At 57.1% G+C, this 21,226-nt stretch overlaps 1 protein-coding gene across 3 annotated transcripts in view; it reads right to left on the bottom strand.

Moving 5' to 3' along the window:
* SDK2 (sidekick cell adhesion molecule 2) overlaps positions 1-21,226 on the bottom strand; it is a 269,870-nt gene that overhangs the window by 15,933 nt on the left and 232,711 nt on the right. For 2 of the 3 annotated variants that reach the window (XM_087441505.1, XM_014789208.2), the window contains 7 exons: positions 15,512-15,698; positions 12,953-13,090; positions 10,294-10,455; positions 7,049-7,174; positions 3,020-3,184; positions 1,532-1,672; positions 1,115-1,253 (listed from right to left, as the gene is read on the bottom strand). In XM_087441505.1, the coding sequence (XP_087297631.1) occupies positions 1,115-1,253; positions 1,532-1,672; positions 3,020-3,184; positions 7,049-7,174; positions 10,294-10,455; positions 12,953-13,090; positions 15,512-15,698 (1,058 nt within the window). The remainder of the gene's footprint in view (positions 1-1,114; positions 1,254-1,531; positions 1,673-3,019; positions 3,185-7,048; positions 7,175-10,293; positions 10,456-12,952; positions 13,091-15,511; positions 15,699-21,226) is intronic. The other variant, XM_087441506.1, reaches the window with a different exon arrangement.

The following is a 21,226-nucleotide window of genomic DNA, read 5'->3' on the forward strand; positions in this document are numbered from 1 at the left end:
GCGGGGCTGTGGTGGCCATGCTGGGCCCGTCGCGGCAGCCTCAAATGGCTCTTTCTTTGGAAAGCTGGCTTTGGCAGGGGATGAGAGCTCGGCCTCCCGGCCTGTGTCCCCTCCCTCTGTCCTCCTGATGAACACACACATCGCCTCTTCCCTCCAGGACGAGACAGAGAGCAGCTCTGTGAGCTGCGCCTGGAGAGGCCAATCCCCCTACGTGCACCTCCAACGAGCCAGGAATGTTAAAAGGGCTGAGGCCGGACATGGTGGTCCTGGGCCACAGCCCCCCAGTCTCTCTCCAGCTCCCAGGAGCATAAAACTGCCAAGTCACATCAGGTGAGGCTCAGGTGGACCCCAGCAGCTGCCCCTGCCCTTGGAAATGGCAGCCCGGCCGGCCACAGGGAGGGGGATAGGAGGGGCCTGGGGTTGGAGAGAAGTCAGGAGAAAGTAGGAGCTGGGAGCATGGCCAGCCTGGACCTTTCCTGGTTGGCTGCTCTCAGATGCTGCCCTTTGAGGATGATGCTGAGAGTGTGGACTCAGGGGGTGGGTGGGAGAAGACGGTTCTACAACTATAACAGGTATGAGTACGGACCCAGGGAGAGGGTGCCTACACTCGGAGTGCCCTTTCTTTCCAGAATTGGGAGGAGGACAGGTAGGGCATAAGCAATAACGGGGGGGCTCCCGGCACCTCTCACTCATGCATGTCTGCCCAGCCCATCTTCACTGGGTCCATTGCCCCTTTGGGCAAGTGACTATCATGGCTTCAGGCTGTTACCAGGAGCAGCTGCCCAAAACGGCAGCAGGTTGGTTTGCAAAATTATGCAAGTTATTGGCATTCTGCTGTCATTGGCAGAAACCCTTTGTACCCACCTCCTTGTGACTTTCTCCCTAGTTGGCCCTGCCCCGGGCTGCGGCCCCCAGCCCCTGGTTGTGCGGCCTGGGCTCTGCGGTGGCTTCCTGTGGACCATCCCCAGCCCCTGGGCTTGAATGCCATTTCCAGGAAAGGGTGAGGCCAAGTGGGCACTGCCTGGTCTGTGGGCCTCCTAAGAGTTCTCCACACCCGGGCACTGCTGGCCGCCAAACCTCCATCCTCCAGTCCCCCGTGCAGAGAGCCCACTACCTGGTGTACAGGCCGTTCTTTCGGCAGAAGGAGTTCTTGACGGAGAGCCGCCGGTTGTTGAGTTCCAAGGCAGGAAAGCTGCTTTCATCCAAGCTCATCATCTCCCCGTGGCCCAGGACACCAGACTTGGCATTGTTCCCTGGGGGGGGGGGGGCGGGATTGACACCCAGTCACTCACCCCATCCCTTTGGACTGGGTGGCTTCCCCTCCCCCACCTGGCTGGCCTGTCCCCTCTTTCTTTTGTTAGAGTTGAAACTGAAATAGGAGATGGAGATTGTGTGTAGGAACCCTCAGCTGCCCCACCTATCAGAGCGGGTGTCTTTCCAGGAGGGAGAGACTGCCCCACCCATCCCTCGCCAAAAGGGAGGCAGACACAGGAAAGTCCTGTCCAGCCAGCAGGGCTTGGTACCAGCTCACCTGAATCTGTCTTCTTGGCATACTTCTTGCTCTGGCCTCGAATGATGAGCACAAAGACCAGGAGCAGGATGAAGATGAGGCCGACGAGGGCAATGACCACCAAGAACCACCACTCCTCGTAGAATGGGTTGGCTTTCTGGGCTGGAAGATGAATGGGGGTGTCAGGTCCAGGGTGCTCAGCCCCGTTCTGCCTCCCCCACCTCCTGCTCCAGCTGGGACCCCACCACCTGCTCTCACAGTTTATGGGTCGAGGGGACTGTGCCCACTGAATGAGGTAGAACCTAAGCCCAGGTTGGTAGGAACAGTTTCACCTCAAGTGCCAGCTTTGATCAGCTGCCTGGAGGGCTGTTTTGAGAAGAGTTCTGAGGTTGCTTCTGAACTCACTAGGAAACAGTGCTGGGATTGATTGGTGAGGTCTGCTGAAGACACAGGAGGGAACAGCGGCCATGTGCTTGCTATTTTTCTTTTTTTTTCCTTGCCACCCTTGGCCTAGTGGCTACCTTGATAGGCAGACCCAGATTTGTGTTGGAAAGGAGCTTCTCTGGCCTGTGGTGGGCCTGGGCGAGTTTCTCCCCAGGTTCAGCTGGGACCAAATCTTTTTCTGGTAGCAGAAGGCAGGGGAAGTTGGGAGGGTGGACACGAGTGGGTCTTTAGACTGCCTCCTCCAGGTAGGGCTCCCCCACTTTCAAAGCCCCCAGTACTGTGCTTTCTGCACCCAGCTGTACTAATCTGTGCTGCCGCCTGATGAGGGGCTGGCCCTTCTCTTTCAGTCTTGAAGTGTTTATTTCCCATGATTCGGTTGGATCAATCTAGGCAAGGGTGACAGTGTGTGGGCGGAGGGAGGCAGTGAGTTTCAGGGTCTCTGAAACTCGGTAGGGGAGCAGAAATTTTGAGTTATAGTTCTGCCTTGAGGGAAGAGGGCTTGGTATTAAAAGTTGCTAGTGATTAGATTTGGGGTCATGGGTTTCGAGATTAGAGTCCTCTGTGAGCCCTGAGACATGCTGATGGGAGAACGATGAGAGGAGACAGGGAAGGATGGCAGTCCTATCCTGACCCCGGGTGCTGCTCAGTCCGGTCTAGGAGGCCTGCTCCACAGGCTGCTGACCCTGTCTGTTTTGGGGGGCGGTTTCTATGGAAATGAGCAGTTTATGGCCTGGCGCCCTTAGATCTCCTGGGCGATGAGCTCATGGAGGCTCTCATCTCGGATCCAATGATTCATCCACAAGCCCACTGGGCCTCCTGCCCAGGGCTTCGGGAGTCCTTGAAAGGGAACCCAAAAGACCCACGGCCCCCAGCTTCTTCCGGAGTTGAGAGCTGACTCAGCCCTGGCCCCGGGCTCACCACCGCGGGAGAACTGAGAGGATAACGCATTTTGGTCCCCACCCAATGCTTCTGGTGTCTGCTGTCTCACCCCGCTCCCCACCGCCCAGCCTCTGCCACAGGCTCTTCCGTGGGGCGCCCCCCACCCCTCATCCCCCAGGCCAGTACCTGGCACAGACTGGGAGGGGCCGCTGGGGGTGCCGAAGCCGTAGTCATTGACGGCGATGACCCGGAAGTCATAGCTCACGCCCGGCTTCAGGATGTCCATGCTGAACGTGTAGGAGGTCACCTCCTTGGGGATGTCCTTGATGAGGATGTCCCATAGCCCCTCATCTGCAGGAGCACAGAGAGGGAGGTGCCCGTGAGGGGGAGCCCCCACCCCATCCTAACTGCTGCTCCCTGAGAACAGGGCCTGTCCAGTGTCCCGTCAACACCCACTCTCCCGTGCTGGGCACCTAGTGGGGCTTCAGGAGCTATTTTTTAAAAAGATGCCTTTTGGAGTATCTAACCTTTTTATTCTTTTTATTAAAACGTCTGTAAAACATTAAAAAATGTATAATATGCAGAAAATACTGTAACAACCAACCCAATACCACCACCCGGAGAAAGAGACTCCCCATTTTAGCTGTCGCGTAGGAGAACTCTACATATCTGTGTCCCATGTCATTAAAAAGTGCTGGTCAGTGTGATTTTAAGTGGCTGGCTAAGATTTTATCATATGGGTATACCCTCCTGTACTTAACCAGGCCCTTATTTTTCTGGTCCCCGTTCCTACTGTAAATACATACAGCAGTGGCATCAGACAAAAAGGACTTTTTTTTTTTTTTTTTAATAGCTGCTGCAGGAGGGACTGGGGTTGCCTGAGAGGGTTTGGCCAAGTTGCGTGGATTTCATGGCGCCCATCTCAGCTCCCTCCATGCTTAGGAGCAGCGACCTGAGAGGAAAGAGACCCAGAGCGGGCAGGAGGGATGCCCATCCATCCTCCACCCATGTTATCCCTACCACCCCCGTCCTTTGAGCTCCTGACTTTCCTTTCAGGCCCGCCCCCTCTGTCTGTGGTTCTCTGGGTCTTGCCCCCGTGGGACGTAATTCACTCTCACTTGATTCAAAAGAAATAGCGAGTGGGCTGTCCACGCAAGAGAACAGGCAGGCACCCGTCAGGGCCCAGTGGCGTTGACGGGGAGGCTGGGAGGCTGGGCAGGGGCCCTGGCCAGATGCTCTGTGTAGGGCCCATGGGGCGGGCTTGGCCCTTAGAAAGAGGGTGAGTCTTCCTGCTCATGCCAGTGCAGGGCTGATTTGGCAACCAAAGTGTCAAGCCACCCTGGGCCCTGGTCAGGTCCGCTTTTCACGTGGACCAGGGGCCCAGAGGTCTTAGAAGGACCTCGGTGGGCTGAGCTCCCAGGCCCTCCATCCCAGGGCCCACTCCAGGGAGGTCACCCAGTGTCCAGCCCGTGGATCCTCCAGGCTGCTGCTGCCCTGGACGAACCCCCACCAGCGCACCCCTCCGGCTCCTCCTGCCTCCCCGGCCCCGCCACACTGTTCTTCGTCAGTTTCTGAACTCCTTCGGGTAGGAGCTGCTTGCAGGCACACAGGTTGCTCCCAGGCTCCAGCTGGGCCCTTCCCTGGGGTTGTGGATTCTGCTTGCTGTCCACACCACACTACTTCACAGCTCCACCCAGGTGAAGAGCTCTAGTGGAGAAGCCACAACCTACGTCATCACTTCTGACCTTTGGACCAAGACCTGCTGAAGACCCTTCCCGTCCTTCCTGTCTAGATCCCTCTAATTCAAAGGCGGCCGTGGGGGCCCCGTCTGCGTTCTACTGTCCTCACAGAAGGCTCTGGAGGTCCTGAGCCGTGGCCTCATCTTCTACCTTATTTATTTGGTTTTGGGTGCCTGCCTGATACACAGCACATCTTTTTGTTTCACGGCTCTCTCTCTCGCTGGGATAATTTGTTTGCAGCCCAGCACCCAGCACAGGCATTCTCTAAGTGCCACTGAGTAAATGAATGCAAACTTCTCTTCCCCGGCCTTTTCACCGCATTATGTGCCCCAGTACCGCATGCCTCGAAATCTAAGTATTGGGGTGCAAATCCATTTTCCTCCTGTGACTTTGAATGCTCTCACTCACCTTCAGTGACAGTCACAGTGATGATGATGATGACACAACAGTGACACTCATTCCTCGTCTAGCATTGCAGTTCTAAGAGCATTACTTTTCACATCCATCGCAATGGCGAGAAGGAAGAGCCACAGTACCCACGTTACAGATGAGGAAACCAAGGCTTGGGGAGAGCTGAACCCATCTTCCCAAGGCCACACCGCCCTATGTGGCAGAGCTGGTGTTTCAGCCAGGCTGGCTGATTCTCCCGGCACTGAACTCCCTCCATGCTCAGGATGGTGCCCTGTGCAATCAGCACCTGATCTGGTGTTGGCCGCATGGGCTCATCCAGGACCCTGCTGCCTCCCAGAAGCTGAGGCCTCCTGGCTGCTGGCTGACCCCCCCCCCTCATTCCGCCCCACACAGAAACAAAGCGTGGGGCTGGGGCAACGGGGCCAGGCCATTCCAAGCTGCTGGAATGTTACGCCGTGGCTCTGGCCTCCAGCCCTGGGAGTCGGCTGATGTGTGGGGTGGGTTCCACAGGCTATAACCTCCAGTAAATCCCTCCCTGGTCTGCAGCGCCTGACTCCTCTCAGTTCACAAAAAGTGGGTGTGTTTAGTTGATTCTGCCCAGCACGAAGCACAAGCAACGCAGGGGGAGCCATCTCATCCTGAGGATGGGAGGATGTACAGCCAGGGGCACAGCAGGGGGAGATGCCCACCCCCTAATGGTAGGCTGCTCTCACACAGCCATGGGAGAGGCAAGACATCCCCCTTGCCCTCCATCGTCTCCTCACTGCCTTCTGTCCCATCGCCAGCCTTCCTGGCTTGGTCCTTCCTCTTACACTCAGCCCTTGATCCCACCTGTATGGACCAAGTCATGGCCCCCAGACCCAGAACACCAGGTCCCATGCCGGGCCTCCCAGGGAACTGATGGAAAATCAGCAGTGCCAAACTCCAGAGCCAACATTCCACAGCCTGGCACCCCGGTGGGCCAATTTGGGTGGAAAAAACAAGCTCAGGCCCTGGCTGGGAGAAGCCCCGGTGGTTGGTCTCCTGGCCAACTCAGCAGCCAGCACTGGAGGGCCTGGGAGGGACCATCTGGAGTGGGGAGAGAGCCAAGCCCACGTACACCTTCTGGCTACACGTTGGATCTGAGCTGCTAGATGTATTAGCTACTTGCGACTGCAGTGATTAGCCTGAGAGAAGGCAATGATGGAGCGGCAGTGGCTTTCTGGAACCACTGGAATAAACTATTTGCTATTGAGATGATCAGAGCTCAGCTACCCCGGGGTATTAACAGCTTGTCATGGCATGTTTCAATGCTCCCTGTTAGAAGTATTAGCTACTGAGATGCCTGGCTACTTCCCATTACGATTATTATTTGCTGTTCATGCCGGAGCAACAGTCTTTCTTTTTCTTTCTTGACTTCAATCACCTAATCATGGATCCACGGAATACCAAGAAGAAGCCTCCAGCCGTCGCTGACTCTGGCACCTCTGATTAACTTGGAAACCTAGCAACAGAGGGAGCTGGCGGTGGCCGAGGGCTCCTGGGGGTAAGGGGAGCCAGAGGAGCAGGTGTCGCAGCAACCCCTGGAGCGACTTATCAGCCGCTTGTCTCCTGATGGCTTTGGAAGTTACGGTGATTCGATTTCAGGCTTGACAGGAGAGGTTGGTACAGTCACAGGAACTGCTGAGACAGTCATGATGGCAGAGACAGGCCTTAAGGTGGCAGCTGGAGTCTCCAGGGGACAGCTGGCCTCTTTACGGGCATTGGTCAGAGGGGTTGCGAGGAGGACACGGGCGTTTAACCAACAGGAGCCCAACTCTTGGCTCCTCTGGCTTCTTGAATGATCCTCGACTGGAGTCGGTCCTCACCTGGCGCTAAGTGCCATTCTTGGGGGGCCTCCTGGGTGTTCCTTAAGTAAGGGTGCAACTCCCCATTTCCACTCACCACGGAGGCCACCTCTAGCTTCACCCCCAGGAGCACGGTGCCTTCGTACGAGGACACAAGCGCCGCAATGAGGGACTCGGGAAGGAGGGAGATGTGGACTCGATCCAGAGGGAGAGACAGCTCAGCTGGGGGCGGGGTGTACCTGAAGGCCTGGCTTCTATGACGTAGCGGGTGATAGGCCCTCTGCCGGGGTCCCCGCTGGACCAGTGGATGGCGATGGCCGAGCTATACCGCACGATGATGGGCACTCCAGGCGGTCCCGGGGCACCTGCAAACAGCACACAGTGGGCAGGGGCTGTACAGAAGCTGGAAGGGAGCCCCTGTGCTCAGTAGGAGGGGCTAGGTGACAAAACCAACCCCAGACACCCGAGGAACGAGTCTCAGGCCGGGCCTGCCAGACCCGACTGTGTTCTCCTCCGGGTCACCCACAGCCCCACATTCCAAGTTCTAGGGCAGGAGAGGTACATGGGGTGATGCCAGAAAGATCCCTGAAGCAGAGTCAGAAAGCCTGGGTTTCTAGTTCCAGACCAGAACTTATTAGATGGGTGACTCTGATCAATGCACATAGCCCTCCAGTGCCTCAGTTTCCCCATCTGTAAGGGCCTTTTGGAATGTAAGGCTTGAAGAGCTGCATCATAAGGGGCAGTAGAGGTGGGTGTGATGATGGTGGAGTGGGCCTACGATAAGGGAGGGGTTGTGTTTTGGGGGCCTGAAGGGCCCCCCGACATCTCCTTTCCTGGCCTGTGATGGCAATGTCCCCCTACCTCCTGCCTGAAATCCCCCAGCCCCAGCCCCAGCTGCACTACCTATAAGGCTGGGCCAGAGAGGAGGCTGGGACCACAGGAGACCCTAGGGCCTCCACTGCTAAGAGGATGGAGGAAGGACTGGGCCCCGCCGATGGCTCTCCTGACGTGGCGGGCGCATCAGGGTAGCAGCCTGTTACCCTGCCTCCCAGGGAGCCAGCCCCAGGAGCCAGAGCAGGAGAGAGGAGTTTATTTCTGTAGTAAGAAGAGTGAGCTTGTTCTGTCTACAAGGGTCCTGAGACCCTTCTCTCTGGGGGTGCCCTGCAGCACAGGCCAGTGCCCATCCTCAGGGCTCCCAGTGCCCCCAGGGCCCCCAGATGCTGTCACCACATGCCTGTTCCCCAGTACACGTGGAGCCCTGCATCCCCAGAGGCCGGCACACAGCAGCTGCTTCCTACATGCTTGTAGGAGGAGGGAACACGCTAGGGAGTGAGTTGGGTGAGTGACTGCTGGCTGAGAGAGTGTGGGGTGGCCCCTGTGGAGGCACGCTGGGAAAGAAGCTGAGAGTCCAGCATCTCCTAGGCCCAGGAGAGCCGGCAGGCTGGATAAGAGGCCACTACCAGAGCTTGGCAACCCACTGCCCGGCCCACGTCCAGTCCCGGCCTGTGACCTCAGAGGGCCTTGTTTCTTTCCTTCTTTCCTCCCTTCCTCCCTCCTCATCTCCCTCCCCCCCTCAGGTGCATCCTGCCTACAGCACAGGGCAGAGGTGCCTGAAGGATCAGGGGGTGTGGCACACAGCCCGAGGGAGGTGTGAGCAATGCAGTGGGGGCTCTGAGGACTCTGAGTTCTCATTTTGCACAGGACAGCACTCAAGGCTGAGAGAAAGAACTGTCATCTCCTGGACCAGAAGCTTCCAGCACGTCCAGCTGTTGCGTGGCCTGGAGGGAAAAGGATGCCTGGCTGCACGTCCTTGCCCTGCAGACCCCTCCTCACCAACACCCGCCAGGCGCAGCTCTGCTCTTTCTCAGGGGCCTTGCACCTCCTCTGTACTTCCTGCCACCCCCTCTCCCACCCCCAGCCTGGGACACTTCAAGCCTCAGGTTAGAACAGCCTGTTCTCCAGACAGCCCTCTCCTGTCCCCATGCCACTGTTTGGCTGGCCCTTCGTGTCCCTGCCAGCTCTCTTCCTCCTTTTGTTTCCCAAGGAAGCTGGCTCAGGTGAGAGGTGAACTGGGAGGGGCTGGGGGCAGGTGAAGGGCAGAGTACCCGGGCAAGCCTCCTCCTGCAGCCCTGCAGGCTCTGTTCCAGCAGAGCCCAGAGGCCAGACAACTCCTGTGCAGAACAAGAGGCAGGGAAAAGAAAGCGCCCAGAAAGAGAAAGTGAAGAGTGGCCAGCCAGAACCAGCAGGGAGGGAAACCTGCCAGACAGGTGAGAGGCAAGGAGTGGCAGCCCTCCAGGCCCAGCTCACCTCCCAGAGGCTGGGCTAAGCCGGCTCCTGATGAGAGGAGGCCTTGTCCATGCCTGGCTGATGGGGCTGGGAGGAGAGGGAGGAGGAGGGGAGGGGGAGGAGGAAGGGGAAAGGAGGAGGAGGAGGAGGGGGAGGAGGGGGGGCAAGAGGGGAGGAGGGCGAGGAATTTCAGGGCAAGTTTGGGATGGGCTGTGTACTTTCTCTGGGAGCAAGCGAGGGAGCAGAGTGGCCTGGGAGGTGGCTCTTGTGTTCGGGGGGGACATCCTGCATGGGTGACAGGGACGTTGGAGAGCTAAACCTCAACCACTGTGGGCACCCTGAAAAAGTCCCCCAGCTCAAGGATGACCTCAAGAGGCGTCACAAAGCCCAAACTGAGTCACTCTTTCCTCCCTGGTGCCGAGTGCTCCCCTCCCCCCCGCCCCCCACTTTGGTCGTGGCATCCGTGCTCCTCAGGTCTCGTCCCTCCTCCCTCAGGCCCAGCGCACGGGGCCTGGCCTATAACATCCTTGCTCCTTTCTTCTCCTCCACCTAACCATGCTGGCCCCTGTCACCTCTGTCCAGGAAGGATGCAATCTGACAGGTGCCCCTGCCTCCTGCCTGGCCAGAGTCTCCTTCCCGTGCCCCAACCCCCTCCCTCCCCCCAGAGCAGTGGTTCTCACAGTGGGTACCAAAGAGCCACCCTCAGCTCTTGCTCACAGACACATCCCCAGGTGGATGCTCGGAGATTCTGGTTTCCTGGGGCCCAGGAATCTGCACTTATCACAAGAACCCCGGGGGTTCTGACATAGTGGCACCCTGAGAAACACTCCGATGGCACAGGCGACCTTCCACAGCCTGGCCCGCCTTCCCCCACCCCTGTGGGTCCTCCTGTGCCATAGCCGCCTTTAGAAAACCACAGAATACCCCACCCCATGAAGTCTTCCTGAATCACCTCTTTTAAATGCCCCCCCTTCACCTCCCACCCTTCTTGCCCCCAGGCCCCACACCTCACTCCCTCCCCATGGCTCTGCTGTGTGTCTGCAGTCCCCACTAGCCCATGAGCTCTGCCAGAGACTCTGTCTTGCTCTTCTCTGCATCTCCAGGCTCTAGCACGGCTCCAGACACCCTCTTCCGACTTGGGGGGCTGAATGCTGTGCGTGAAGAGCAGCAGTGGTGCGCTGCCCTGATGCTCCCCTACCTTCTCCTGGGCCTGTGGTGACGTTGGCTTCGATCTCAGGGCCGTAGGTGAAGGTCTTGGCTCTGATGCGGAATCTGTAGGTCATGCCCTCTGCCAGGTCCTTCACCTTCAGCCACAGAGGGCTGTTCCCCTTCACGTCCACTGTCACAATCTTACTGACTCCTGGGGAGAAAGCACAGCGTGTGGAGACTGTAGGGCAGGCAAAGGCCATGGGGGAGGAGAGCGCAGACACCGGCTGGGGCCAAAGCCCCTTGAAATCCGGCTGGACGGGCACCCTTGGCCACACAGCAATGTTCCCCAGATTGTTTCTCAGAACACAGTCCTGCAGGCTGTACTCAGGAAAAAGGGCTCCTCGGTTAAATAAGTTTGAGAAAAGCTGCATCCTGTCTGTCTGTCTATTCAATAACCACAGGACCCTTTAGCATCTGGAGGGAAAAAACAACTCACCATCTTGTTTAACTTAACCGTGGTACCCCAAACATACCCCCAAGTTTTTGATCCCCCACGTCACATCCCACAGAACTTGAAATCCAAGAATCATCTTTCAGGAAGTGCTTCTGTAAAGACAGCACAGTCCAGAGCTGGGGGGACACATCTGCAGGCAGTCCCTACAGCCGAGGACAACCTCAGCTCGCCTGGGCTTCCCTCCTTCCTCCAGTGCTGGCAAGAACCGGGGACCCACACCGTGCCCTCCATCAACTGCGCCCCAAATCATGACAGCTAGAGGGAGGGCTGCGATGGTTTCCAGGGGTGGGAGTTTGTGCTCTGTGCTTCACAAGCCAAAGTCCTCCCGTCCGCCAGCCTCGCCGAGGGCCGGGACTGGGTTTCATCTCCCACGTCCGCTGAGCACGCTGGCCACCGCTGGGAGACGGCTCTGCAGCCTGCGGGCTGGGCTCAGACCCCAGCACTGGCCCTGGGAGTCTTCACACATGTCCCCTCTCCTGGCTTCGGTTTGCTCTCCTACTGCATGAAGGTATCAACAGCATCTCAGACAGGATGGCATGAGGTTAAATAAAGTAACAGAGGCCCTGGCACGTGGTAGGTGCCTGATATATTTATTGAATGAACGAAGTCCTGAATGACAGAGCAATGGGTGCTCAAGAGGCCCTTCCGTAAGGAATGAAGTGACCTGTGAGGTGACGTGGGGATGGGCCTCAGGACCTGGAACAGCAGCTCTGGGGTACCTGCTTCTCGACATTTCTGAGCAAACCCCTCATCTGCCTGGGCCTTGGTTTCCCTACAGGAAAGGGGGGTCGCTGGATTCTGGGGAGGCCTGTTTGCTGTGGACCTGAACCAGGGCCGAGGCATGAAGCGGGGGTGCAGGTGCTGTGCTGGCCAGGCTGGGCATCGTCTAGACGCACCCAGAGTTGATGGTCCTATTAGCTCAGTTACCACAGGGGGGACGGGAATACCTGAGGGCGTGGAGTCAGCCCTGTGGTCCAGACCCTGCTGGACTGAGGAACCAGAAGGCAAAGAGCTCACACCTCTCCAGGTGTGGGGGCTCCCCGGGCAGGCCAGGCAGAGGCCACTGTGATGAGAGCCTATCCCCTCCCCCTGCATCTCATCCCTGTAACCTCTGTCCTCTCCTTTCTGTCCCCAGGAGAGATGGCCCTTTCCTGGGTCCTGCACCTGACCAGCTCTCCTGGGCCTGGCTTCCCCTCCGTGTTCTAGCAAACGGTCCTGCTTTGCAGAACGAGCAAGCTGCTGGCACGCAGGTGGTGGCGGGGAAGACTGAGGGCCATTGTTCCCTCTGCTGACCCAGAACTGCTGGCCACTGTGGCGTTTCCAGGACTCCGCCCCTTGTTCTGGGCAGGGTCTGCTGTCAGGGAGGGGTGAGAGTGAGGGCATGACCCCAGAGGCAGTCACCTCTCGCCACCAGGGCGCCACCTGGTAGGCCAGCCACACCCCCAAGGCCTTGCTGGGTTCTGCCTCTCTAAGTAAACAGCAGTGACTTGTGGGCTCACCCCCAACAGCCATGGTGGGCAGCCCCCTGCAGGAGCCTACAAGTGGGGCAAGGTCCCAGCCAGGGCCTGGAGGAAGGGCCGCAGGCAGGGCTCTCAGATGAGCAGGGCTCAGGGTGAGAGGGAGACAACTTGCAGAACAAGTCCTTGATCTGAGGTTCACAGAGGGCAACGGGGGGCAGTGACCCCCAGCCTTGTTCATCTTTCTGGGGAGAGGCTCCAAGGCTTCTGCCAGATTCTCAAAGGAGTTCTTGATCCCACAAAAGGGAAAGAAGGCTGAACCCGGAGTAAGGCTGCGACCCTAAGGGTGGGGGGCACGCACAGGACGGGACCATCAGGGGCGCCCCATCTTCATGGTCCTGGCAGAGACCCATCCACCTTGGGGCGCTATGACTTGCTCAGGTTTCCCTTAAGCTCCTCCTATCTTCCATTGACGATGACGGATGGGGAAGAATAAATGACCAATTCTCTCCTGGGAGTTAGGAGACCTAGGCTGCTGTTCCCACTCTGCCCCAATCTGCTGCTGTTTCTCCTTGGCAAAGCCCCTTCCCCTGTCTGGGCCTCAGTTTCCCCGTTTATACACCACGGAGACGCTCGCCGCCTAGACTCTGTGTAGTGACGGCAGAGGGGACCCTGGATGAGGGAGAGCCCTTGCGAAGGGTGGGTTTAGGGAGCCATGCCGGGAGGGCCCCACTCACCATCCACCGGGGTGCAGGGCTCGTACACCAGCCGGTAGCCCTCCAGGACGCCGTTGGGGAACCGCGGGGCCTCCCAGGACACGTTCACAGAGGTTGTGGTCAGCTCGCTGAACTTGACCGAGCTGGGGGCGCTGGGGGCTGTGGGGAGACAGCACAGGGTTGTCGTTTCCCCTTCTGTGGACGTTCAAAGCCCTGCGTTTGGCTCTGAGGAACGAGCAGGGGCATTTGGGTCTGAGCCCTGGAAGAACAGGAGAGCAGGGCTCCGTGCAAGAGAGAGCAGGAGGGGTCAGCAGAGGTCATCGGACCCTCCTGCCCCCCACTGATGTCACGAGCACTCACTTTTCAATAACAGAGTCCAATAACTGGGAGGAAAGGGGACTTTCTTTGCCCTAAAGTTGGAGAACGCAGGCTTCTTCCTGCTTGCTGGCTCTGAGCCCTGGCTAGGAGTGCGGGACATGCCGTGTTGCACCCCAGGGTCACTGCGGGGCCAGGCAAGGTCTTGGCTTCGTGGGGCTTGTCTTTCGACTTCCCTGGTGGAGGAGGGGGTGGGGAGGGGCCAGGCCTCAGAACACTAGGTGGGCACTGAACAAGAAGATGCCAGAACTGCAGTGGACGTGGCCGTTCTCTCGTCCCCAGGGCCCTGGGGCTTGCTGCGGAGGGACTACGCTGTCAGGAGCAGCCAGAGCCAGGGACAGCAAACCCTCTGGAAGAGATGCTTTCTTGGCCTGAGAACCCTGGAGCATCCCCGAAAACATGGGGGGAGGTGTCTGAGGGGGAGGACAGAGAGGAAGGGAGGAAGCGTCAACTCGGCAGCATCCTGAGCTGGCTCCAGGCGGGATGACCAGGCTATTCTTGTCCTCTTGTCCGGTGCCGCCCCCCCACGGAGCCGGAGCTAATCCGGACCCTGCTTCCGCTCCAGCTCCGGGAGGCGGCGTCAGGGAGCCGTCTTTGAAGGAGGGAGGCAAGCTCAGGGGGCCTTTCCTGCCTCCCCTTGGCTAGAGGGACGTGGGACAGAACACTTTGTCCTGCTGACGGAAGCTTCCAGGCTCCCAGGGGCTCACATATGGCTGATGACATTGACAGAGTGGTTGGGATAGGCAGACAGACAGACCAGACCCTTGGGAGCCAGGGGACGGAAAGGATTTCCCTGGAGCCAGAGCTTGTCCCCAAAGAAGACAGTACTTAGGAACAGACTGCACGGGTCTTGCTCTCTCTTTAAAAGAAAAAGTAATTGACACAATGGGAGGCAGCGGAAAAGATGCTCAAGGGAGGCCAGGACCAAAGGCTTGTATTCAAATCCACGGGAGAGGACTCGATGGCAGCAAAGGGGGGACTGGTGCAGCGAAGACAGCCCAGAACAAGCTCGGGTATCCTGGGCTCCGGCCTCTGCTCCCCCACTGACTGGCTGCGGGGCCCTGGGCAAGAAGGCCACCCCTGCCCATCATGAAGTGGGGGTAAAGCCTGCCCAGCCCATCCCCAGGGCTTCCGGAAGGATCAAGAGTAATACTGCCTGAGAAGTGGCTTTGAGAGAGCTGGCTTTGCACGTGTGGGCAGCAGGATTCTTACCACCACCTTCTCCTCTGCCCCGCCCCGCCCCGCCATCCTCACTGGCCTCCCTGCCTCCATCCTCTCCCCTCCATCAGTCTGTCTTCTGTACAGCAGCCAGAGCTATCTTTTAAACATAAACCAGATCCTGTTGCCCAACTGCCTAAACCCACCAACGGCTTCCCATCACACTCAGAATCAATCCCAAACTTCCTTCCAAGGCCCCCGGACCCCCTAGGACCTCTCACCCGTTTTCTTGTGAGCCACCTAGCTTTTTCTCTGTTCCTCTAATCCCCTCCAGCCTCCAGGCCTTTGCACCTGCTGTTCCCTCGGCCCGGAACACTCCTCCTCCAGAACTTCCCACGACTGGTCTCTTCTTGTCACTCAAATCTCAGCTCAGATGTCAGCCCCTCAGCGAGGCCTCTGCAGGCAAGACTATCCACAGCCATCCGTCCGCCTCCTACCTCCGTCCTGAGATTGCTCCCACTCACGGCCATCTGAGGTTACTTCATCTAGACACTGTTCATCATGTGTCTCCCTCCCTAGGGTGGGGGCCTTGCCAGACTCCCTCACTGCCCTGTTCCCAGCCTCTGGCACAGTGTGGGCCCACAGAAGAGGCTCAATAAACACTCGTGGAATGAACAAAGGGGAGATGTAAGAAAGCCAGGTGGGAGCAAGGCAGAGAGCAGAAGTGGGCCGGTGGGGGGTGGACTGGCCATTGGCAAGGTGGGCTACCCGGGGCAAGATGGGGGGAGGACGAGCGAGATCTGGGGGCTCTCCCCAAGGCCTTATGGGGATAGCTTCTCTCTTTTGAGCACTCACATGCAGGCCCCTCTTTGTGGGCTGTGCCCTCCCACTGTGGAGGGCGTCCCACGGGGCCTGGGGACCAGCCCTGATCTCTCAGCGGCTGGGATGAGGCAGCTGCTTCTACTCCCCGCAGGAGCCAGCGCCAGGTGGGCCTCCTCCACACTCTGGGGACCTGCCCCTCCCCCTCCCCCCAGCCGCTCTCCCCACCTGCTTGCTGGGTCTGGGCCCGGGTTGGGGCGCTCCGGGGCCCGTCCCCCGCCGCGTTGAAGGCTGCCACGCTGACCATGTAGGCTGTGTAGCCAGTCAGGTTCTTGAGCTTCACCCCGTTCTCGGCCAGAAAAAGGGTCTTCACCCGCTCCGTGACGTTCTGCAGCTGGGCTTCCCAGAAATAAATCTGTGGGCACAGACAATTGCGGGAGTGAGGGGGACAGCCAGCCAGCCTCCCTCCTGCCCTGCCTGCCCCAGGGTCTCAGAGACACCTTCATTCATACCATCCACACAACTGGACGGGAGATGTGAGTTACCTGGGATATAGTGTAGAAGGAGTTAAGAGCTATTTTAGAAACCCTTCCAGAACCTTCCTTTTCACAGCTAATACTCCAGTCTCTGCTAGACTGTGAACCCCACAAGGGCACAAACCCCTTGTGTCTGCAGTGCCTGTAGGATTAAGCATAGCACTTAATTCTTAATTCTGAGGCACATCAGCCTCAGAACATAGTTACCAGAGGAATAAACCAATCTTGTTCTGCAAAAAGGTGAGATGTGGAGATAAATGCAGTGTCGAGTCCACCTCCACGAAGAGAGGGGAGCAAGGACCAGGCCATCAGCGTCAGCTGGGAGCTGGCTGGCGACGCAGAGGGTCAGGCCCACCCCGGGCCTGCTGCGTCAGCATTTGAAGGTTGACAAGGCCCCCGGTGAGTCACCCGCACATGACAGTTGGGGAAGCCTGTTGCAGAGGACGGCCAGGGCGATGACAGCAGGCCTGCCTGGGCTGAACCCCAGTGCCACTTACTAACGGTGCGACTTGGCCAGGTGACTTCCCTGAGCCGCAGTTTTGTCGTCTGTATAGTGGGGTTAAGGACACCTACATCTCAGGACCAAGGTGGGGAGCAGAGGTCGTAAGGAGTAAAGAGTGAAGACACCACATGGCAGCAGCAGGTTTAGGCCAGCAGCACGCAGGTGCTCCACAGTGCTTCCCATTACTTCACTGGCAGCGGAGAAGAACGCTCGTAGCCAGGGAAGCAGGCAAGTCCTCACTGTGTGAGCTCTCCAAACTGAGCTCCAGGAGCGGCAAGCCCCAGCCGCGTGCAGGATTAGAGAGCATTTGGCGCCACCTGCTGGCAGAAGTGGTTTCTGCATGCCATTGGCTTAATTTCTCAGTCTGCCTGCAGGAAGCTCATAAAAATGAGAAAGAGCTAATAAAACTGCCCCTGCCTGGCACATGCAAACGGTGGTTAGGACATCTCGTTACCAGGAAATCCTTGCTTTTTTCTAACCCCCCCTTTTTTTACAGAGTCTTCTGATATGGGTAGATGAGCGAGAGTTGAGGGAGTCATTTATTAAGTCCCTCATTCATTCACTCCGTCCATTCAGAGTAACGGGGACACGACAGCAGACAACGTTCCCGCTGAGTTTGACGTGCAGGGGAAAGGTCAAGGCAAACGCTAAAATCTGGGTGTTATCAGCACACAGATAGTGTTTGGGGAGCACATCCAAAGAGAATTAACGTCGAGAGAGAAGAGTGAGTCCTGGGGCCTGGGTGTTTAGGGGTTGGGGAGAGGAGTTGGAACAGCAAGGAGAGAGGAGGAACAGGCAGCGCAGGAAGCCGAGAGAAGAAAGCATTCGTTGGAGGAGGGAGCGATCCGCTCGTCAGATGCTGGTGCTAAGCCAGGTAGGCTGAGACCCTCTGGACAACACGGGAATTACATGGCCTGGACAGGAAGAGCTTTGGGGAGGGCGGGGGGGAGGTGGAAACCTACTTGGAATGGGTTCAAGAGAGACTGGGAAGAGGGGGCAGGTGCAGAAGATTCTTCTGAGGATTTCTGCTGTAAAGGGACCAACCAGAGACATGGGTGACAGCTGGAAGAAAACATGAGGTCAGGAAAAGCATCCAAAAGATGAACCGTATGTCAGGATGCTCTTATGCCTGCCCATGGAGAGAGGAAAGCGATGATGTAGGAGACAGGGGCAATGGCTGGGGTCATGTTCGTGGGCAGGGGGAGGACTGGGGTCCAAGACCCAGGGCCATTATACACACATAAACGGGGCACCCTCAGCAGGTGGGTCTTACGTGTGTGCACAGAATTCAGCAGACCTGCGTGAGATGATGAGGAACTGACACCTGTGCAAATGGCACAAGGGGCTGAACCCTGACCCCGGTCCCCAAGGGGCACATGGCTGAGCTGCAGCCAGGCCGCCGGGTACCAGTGTCTGCTGGAGTGCACACCCCACAGAGGGCCCACATCTTGGCCGATTGGGCTCCCTTGTGTCTCAAGCACCTAGAGTCATGCCTGGCACACCACTGGTACTCAATAAATGTTAGCTGATGAACAAATGCCGTACACAGAGCAGGCGCAGGAGTGAATCGTTATGTCACCATCTTCCCTCTACTGGTCTCAATTCCCTGCCCTTTCTGGCTTCATCATACACAATAGCCTGAACTTCAGCCCCGGTTAAATCAGGTCCACACGCCACACAGCTGACTGTGGCTGGAGGAAAGCCACACTTGCAATTCATGAGCACAGCCCTGAGTGGGCCAGCCCCCTGCTACCCTGCCCTGGTCCATGTGCTGCACGGCTTCATGCATTTCTCCCCCGTCTCCCCTCCCTCCCCACCCTCACTCCTAGCCGGGGACCCTTCACTGAGAAACAAGCAATCAGACTTCCACAAGCTCCCTCGGCCACCTGTACCACCTCCTGCCCCAGTGTCTGTACCTGCTCCTCCCTCCTGCCACCACGGCGGAGCTGCCGGCTCCCTTCTAAGGCGACCCCACATTCGTGCACTAAATCCCAGCCTCTCTCACCTCCTCCAGGACATCACCCCAGCACAGCTTCCTCTCTTCCCCGAATCACCAGATGTTTCCTCTCTCCAGGATCATTTCTATCAGCACACCCAAAGATGTTATTTCTCCTGTCTGAACACGCCCTCTGTTGACTGGTTTTTTCCAGCTTCTACCCCATTTAGTTACTTCCCTTTAAAGCAAAACTCCTCAAAAGGAATATCAGAACTTGCTGCCTCCCCTCGTTCTCTTTTTTTTTTTTTTTTTAATTTTTCCCCCAAAGCCCCAGTAGATAGTTGTATGTCATAGTTGCACATCCTTCTAGTTGCTGTATGTGGGATGCGGCCTCAGCATGGCCGGAGAAGTGGTGCGTCAGTGCGAGCCCGGGATCCGAACCTGGGCCGCCAGCATCAGAGCACACGCACTTAACCGCTAAGCCACGGGGCCGGCCCTCCCCTCATTCTCTCTTGAACCCACTCCAAGCAGGCATCCCCTGCCCCCAACTCTTGTCAGAGTCACCTGTGAACTCGACCTGGTTAATGCAATAATCCAGGGCATGGCAGACTCTTTCTTTCTTTCTTTCTTTTTTTTTGGTGAGAAAGATTGGCCCTGAGCTAACATCTGTGCCAATCTTCCCCTATTTTTTATGTGGGATGCCACCGCAGCATGGCTTGATGAAGGGTGTGTAAGTCTGTGCCCTGGATCCGAACCCCCAAACCCTGGGCTACCGAAGTGGAGCGTGCGAACTTAACCACTAGGCCACTGGGCCAGCCCCAGGCAAACTCTATCTGTAAAGGGCCAGGTAACAAATATTTCAAGCTCTGCAGACCACATGATCTCTGTTGCAACTATTCAACTCTACCACTGAAACTTGAAAGTAGCCACGGGCAATTTGTAAACAAATGAGTGTGGCTGTGTTCCAATAAAACTTTACTCACAAAAACAAATGGAGGGCCAGATCTGGCCCATGGGCTGTAGTCTGCCAAATCCCTAAGTAAGTGCTTCCTAGATTTCATTTTGTTTGAGCTCTCAGTAACGGTTAGCACATCTGATTCCTCCCTCCTTCTGGAAGCACATTCTTCATGTGGGTTCTGAGACTTCACTCACTTTTTTGGTTCCAGGGCTCAGTTTTCAGACTTCTTGTGTTCTCTACCTGTACATGTCTAATCTCCTGGCTTTCAGCACCATTTGTATGCTGAGGACTCCATGGTTCATGTGGCCAGCTTAGACCCTCTCTCGAGCTCCAGACCTGTACATCCAGTTCCATTCGGTCCCTTCCTGTGGAGGTCCAACAGGAACCTTGAACTGACTCCAGCTCTCCCCCAAGCCTCCTCCTTCCACCATCTTCTGTCTTTTCCTGCTCTGTAACTGGAAGCTCCATCACCCAATTGCTCAGAAATCCTTGTCACTGCTCTTTCTGTCACACGCCACATTTAACTCATTAGCAAACTCTCCCAGCTCTACCCTTCAAATGGAACTGAGAGCAAATGCTTCTCACCGCTGCCACCCCTGGGCTAAGCTGCCACCAGGTCTCACCTGATTACTCAGTCACCTCTGTGTGGTTTTGTGCTTTCCCCATTTCAGACCACTCCCAGCACAGCATCCAGCACAACCCTTTAAAAACCCAAGTCACCCATGTCCCTCCTCTGCTCCAAACCCTCTGCCCCAAACCCTTCATTTTGTACATGTTGGTTTTCCCGCCCTACAATTTAAGCTCATGTTGTCTCTCTGCTCGCTGCTTTATTCTCCGCACAGAGAACACCGCTGGCACAAAATAACTGCTCAACAAACACACATCAATGAAAGACTGTGGCTGTGTGGATGTGCCTGCCCGTGCACCTGTCACAGCTCAGTCTGACCCAAGTGCGGTTCATTTCAGCTGTGTTCATCGGCTGGTGATGTCAATACATCATTAATGTCAATGTTCATGAATGTGGATCTTCATCCACGTCCGGGAGGCGGCAATTCCCTTTCCCAGCTAATGTCCACAGTCGCGATGTTTCCTGGAGCATGCCCACGCCTGCTGTGTGATATATACGGTGTTTGTGCGCCCACACATTTTCTGGTCTGTATGTTAACTGGAGACGTCCACACCTCAACAGTCTGGTGGCTGCCAAACTGTTGCAGGCTCTGCTCCGGCTCCTTTGTCTCCCCATGGGAAGCATATGCTAGCGGTGCAATATTTAGTTTCCCCAGCTGGCACTCCTGGGTGAGGACTCGAGGGGCGCCATCCGACTTTAGAGCTTCCTTGGCAAGATGCCTTTCCTCTTCTCTCCCGCCTCCTCCACCCAGATGGAGAGACTCCTATACTGCATTCTGTCTTAAACGGACGGGGCTGCTTGTGCTGACAAGCCGTGTGACGCGGACAAGCCCCTGACCTGTGCTGAGACGTGGTTCTCCCCGTGCAGCGAGGGGCTGAGCCAGGTAAACCAGGAGCCTCTTGTGGCTCTCACACTCCCCACCCGCCACTGCCCTGGCTGCTCCCTGGAATAACAGCCCCCAGGACTCAGAGGGGCTCTGGGCCCTGGGACAGGCGGCAGCCTCAAACACGGCCAAGGGCTGTGTCCCAATGCCTCCAGCCAAGGAGACACATCACTATTATTGTTACTTTACCACCTCCCCTAGTGGGTGCGTGCTCAGTGTATCCTCTCCCCCTCGCAGGGTGAGGGCCGGCAGACCTGGAGTCTGACTCTCTGCCACATGCTTTTTCTTATGACCTCGCCAGACCACTTAGGCTGGGTCTCAGTTTCTTTACCTATACGATGGGCACAAACTGATAATCGACCAGCTTTAGAGGGCTTTCCAGAGGATTCAGGAGTTCTAAAGGGCTCTGCGAATATTAGAGACAAACGGAATCCTGTCGTAACACATGACATCATCTAAAATCTAGAAATAATTTTAAACAGAGATTTTCAAGTCCTAGC

The sequence above is a fragment of the Ceratotherium simum genome, chromosome 16 (assembly GCF_057802395.1).
Source record: "Ceratotherium simum simum isolate JZ-2026a chromosome 16, ASM5780239v1, whole genome shotgun sequence".
Taxonomy (NCBI): Eukaryota; Metazoa; Chordata; class Mammalia; order Perissodactyla; family Rhinocerotidae; genus Ceratotherium; species Ceratotherium simum.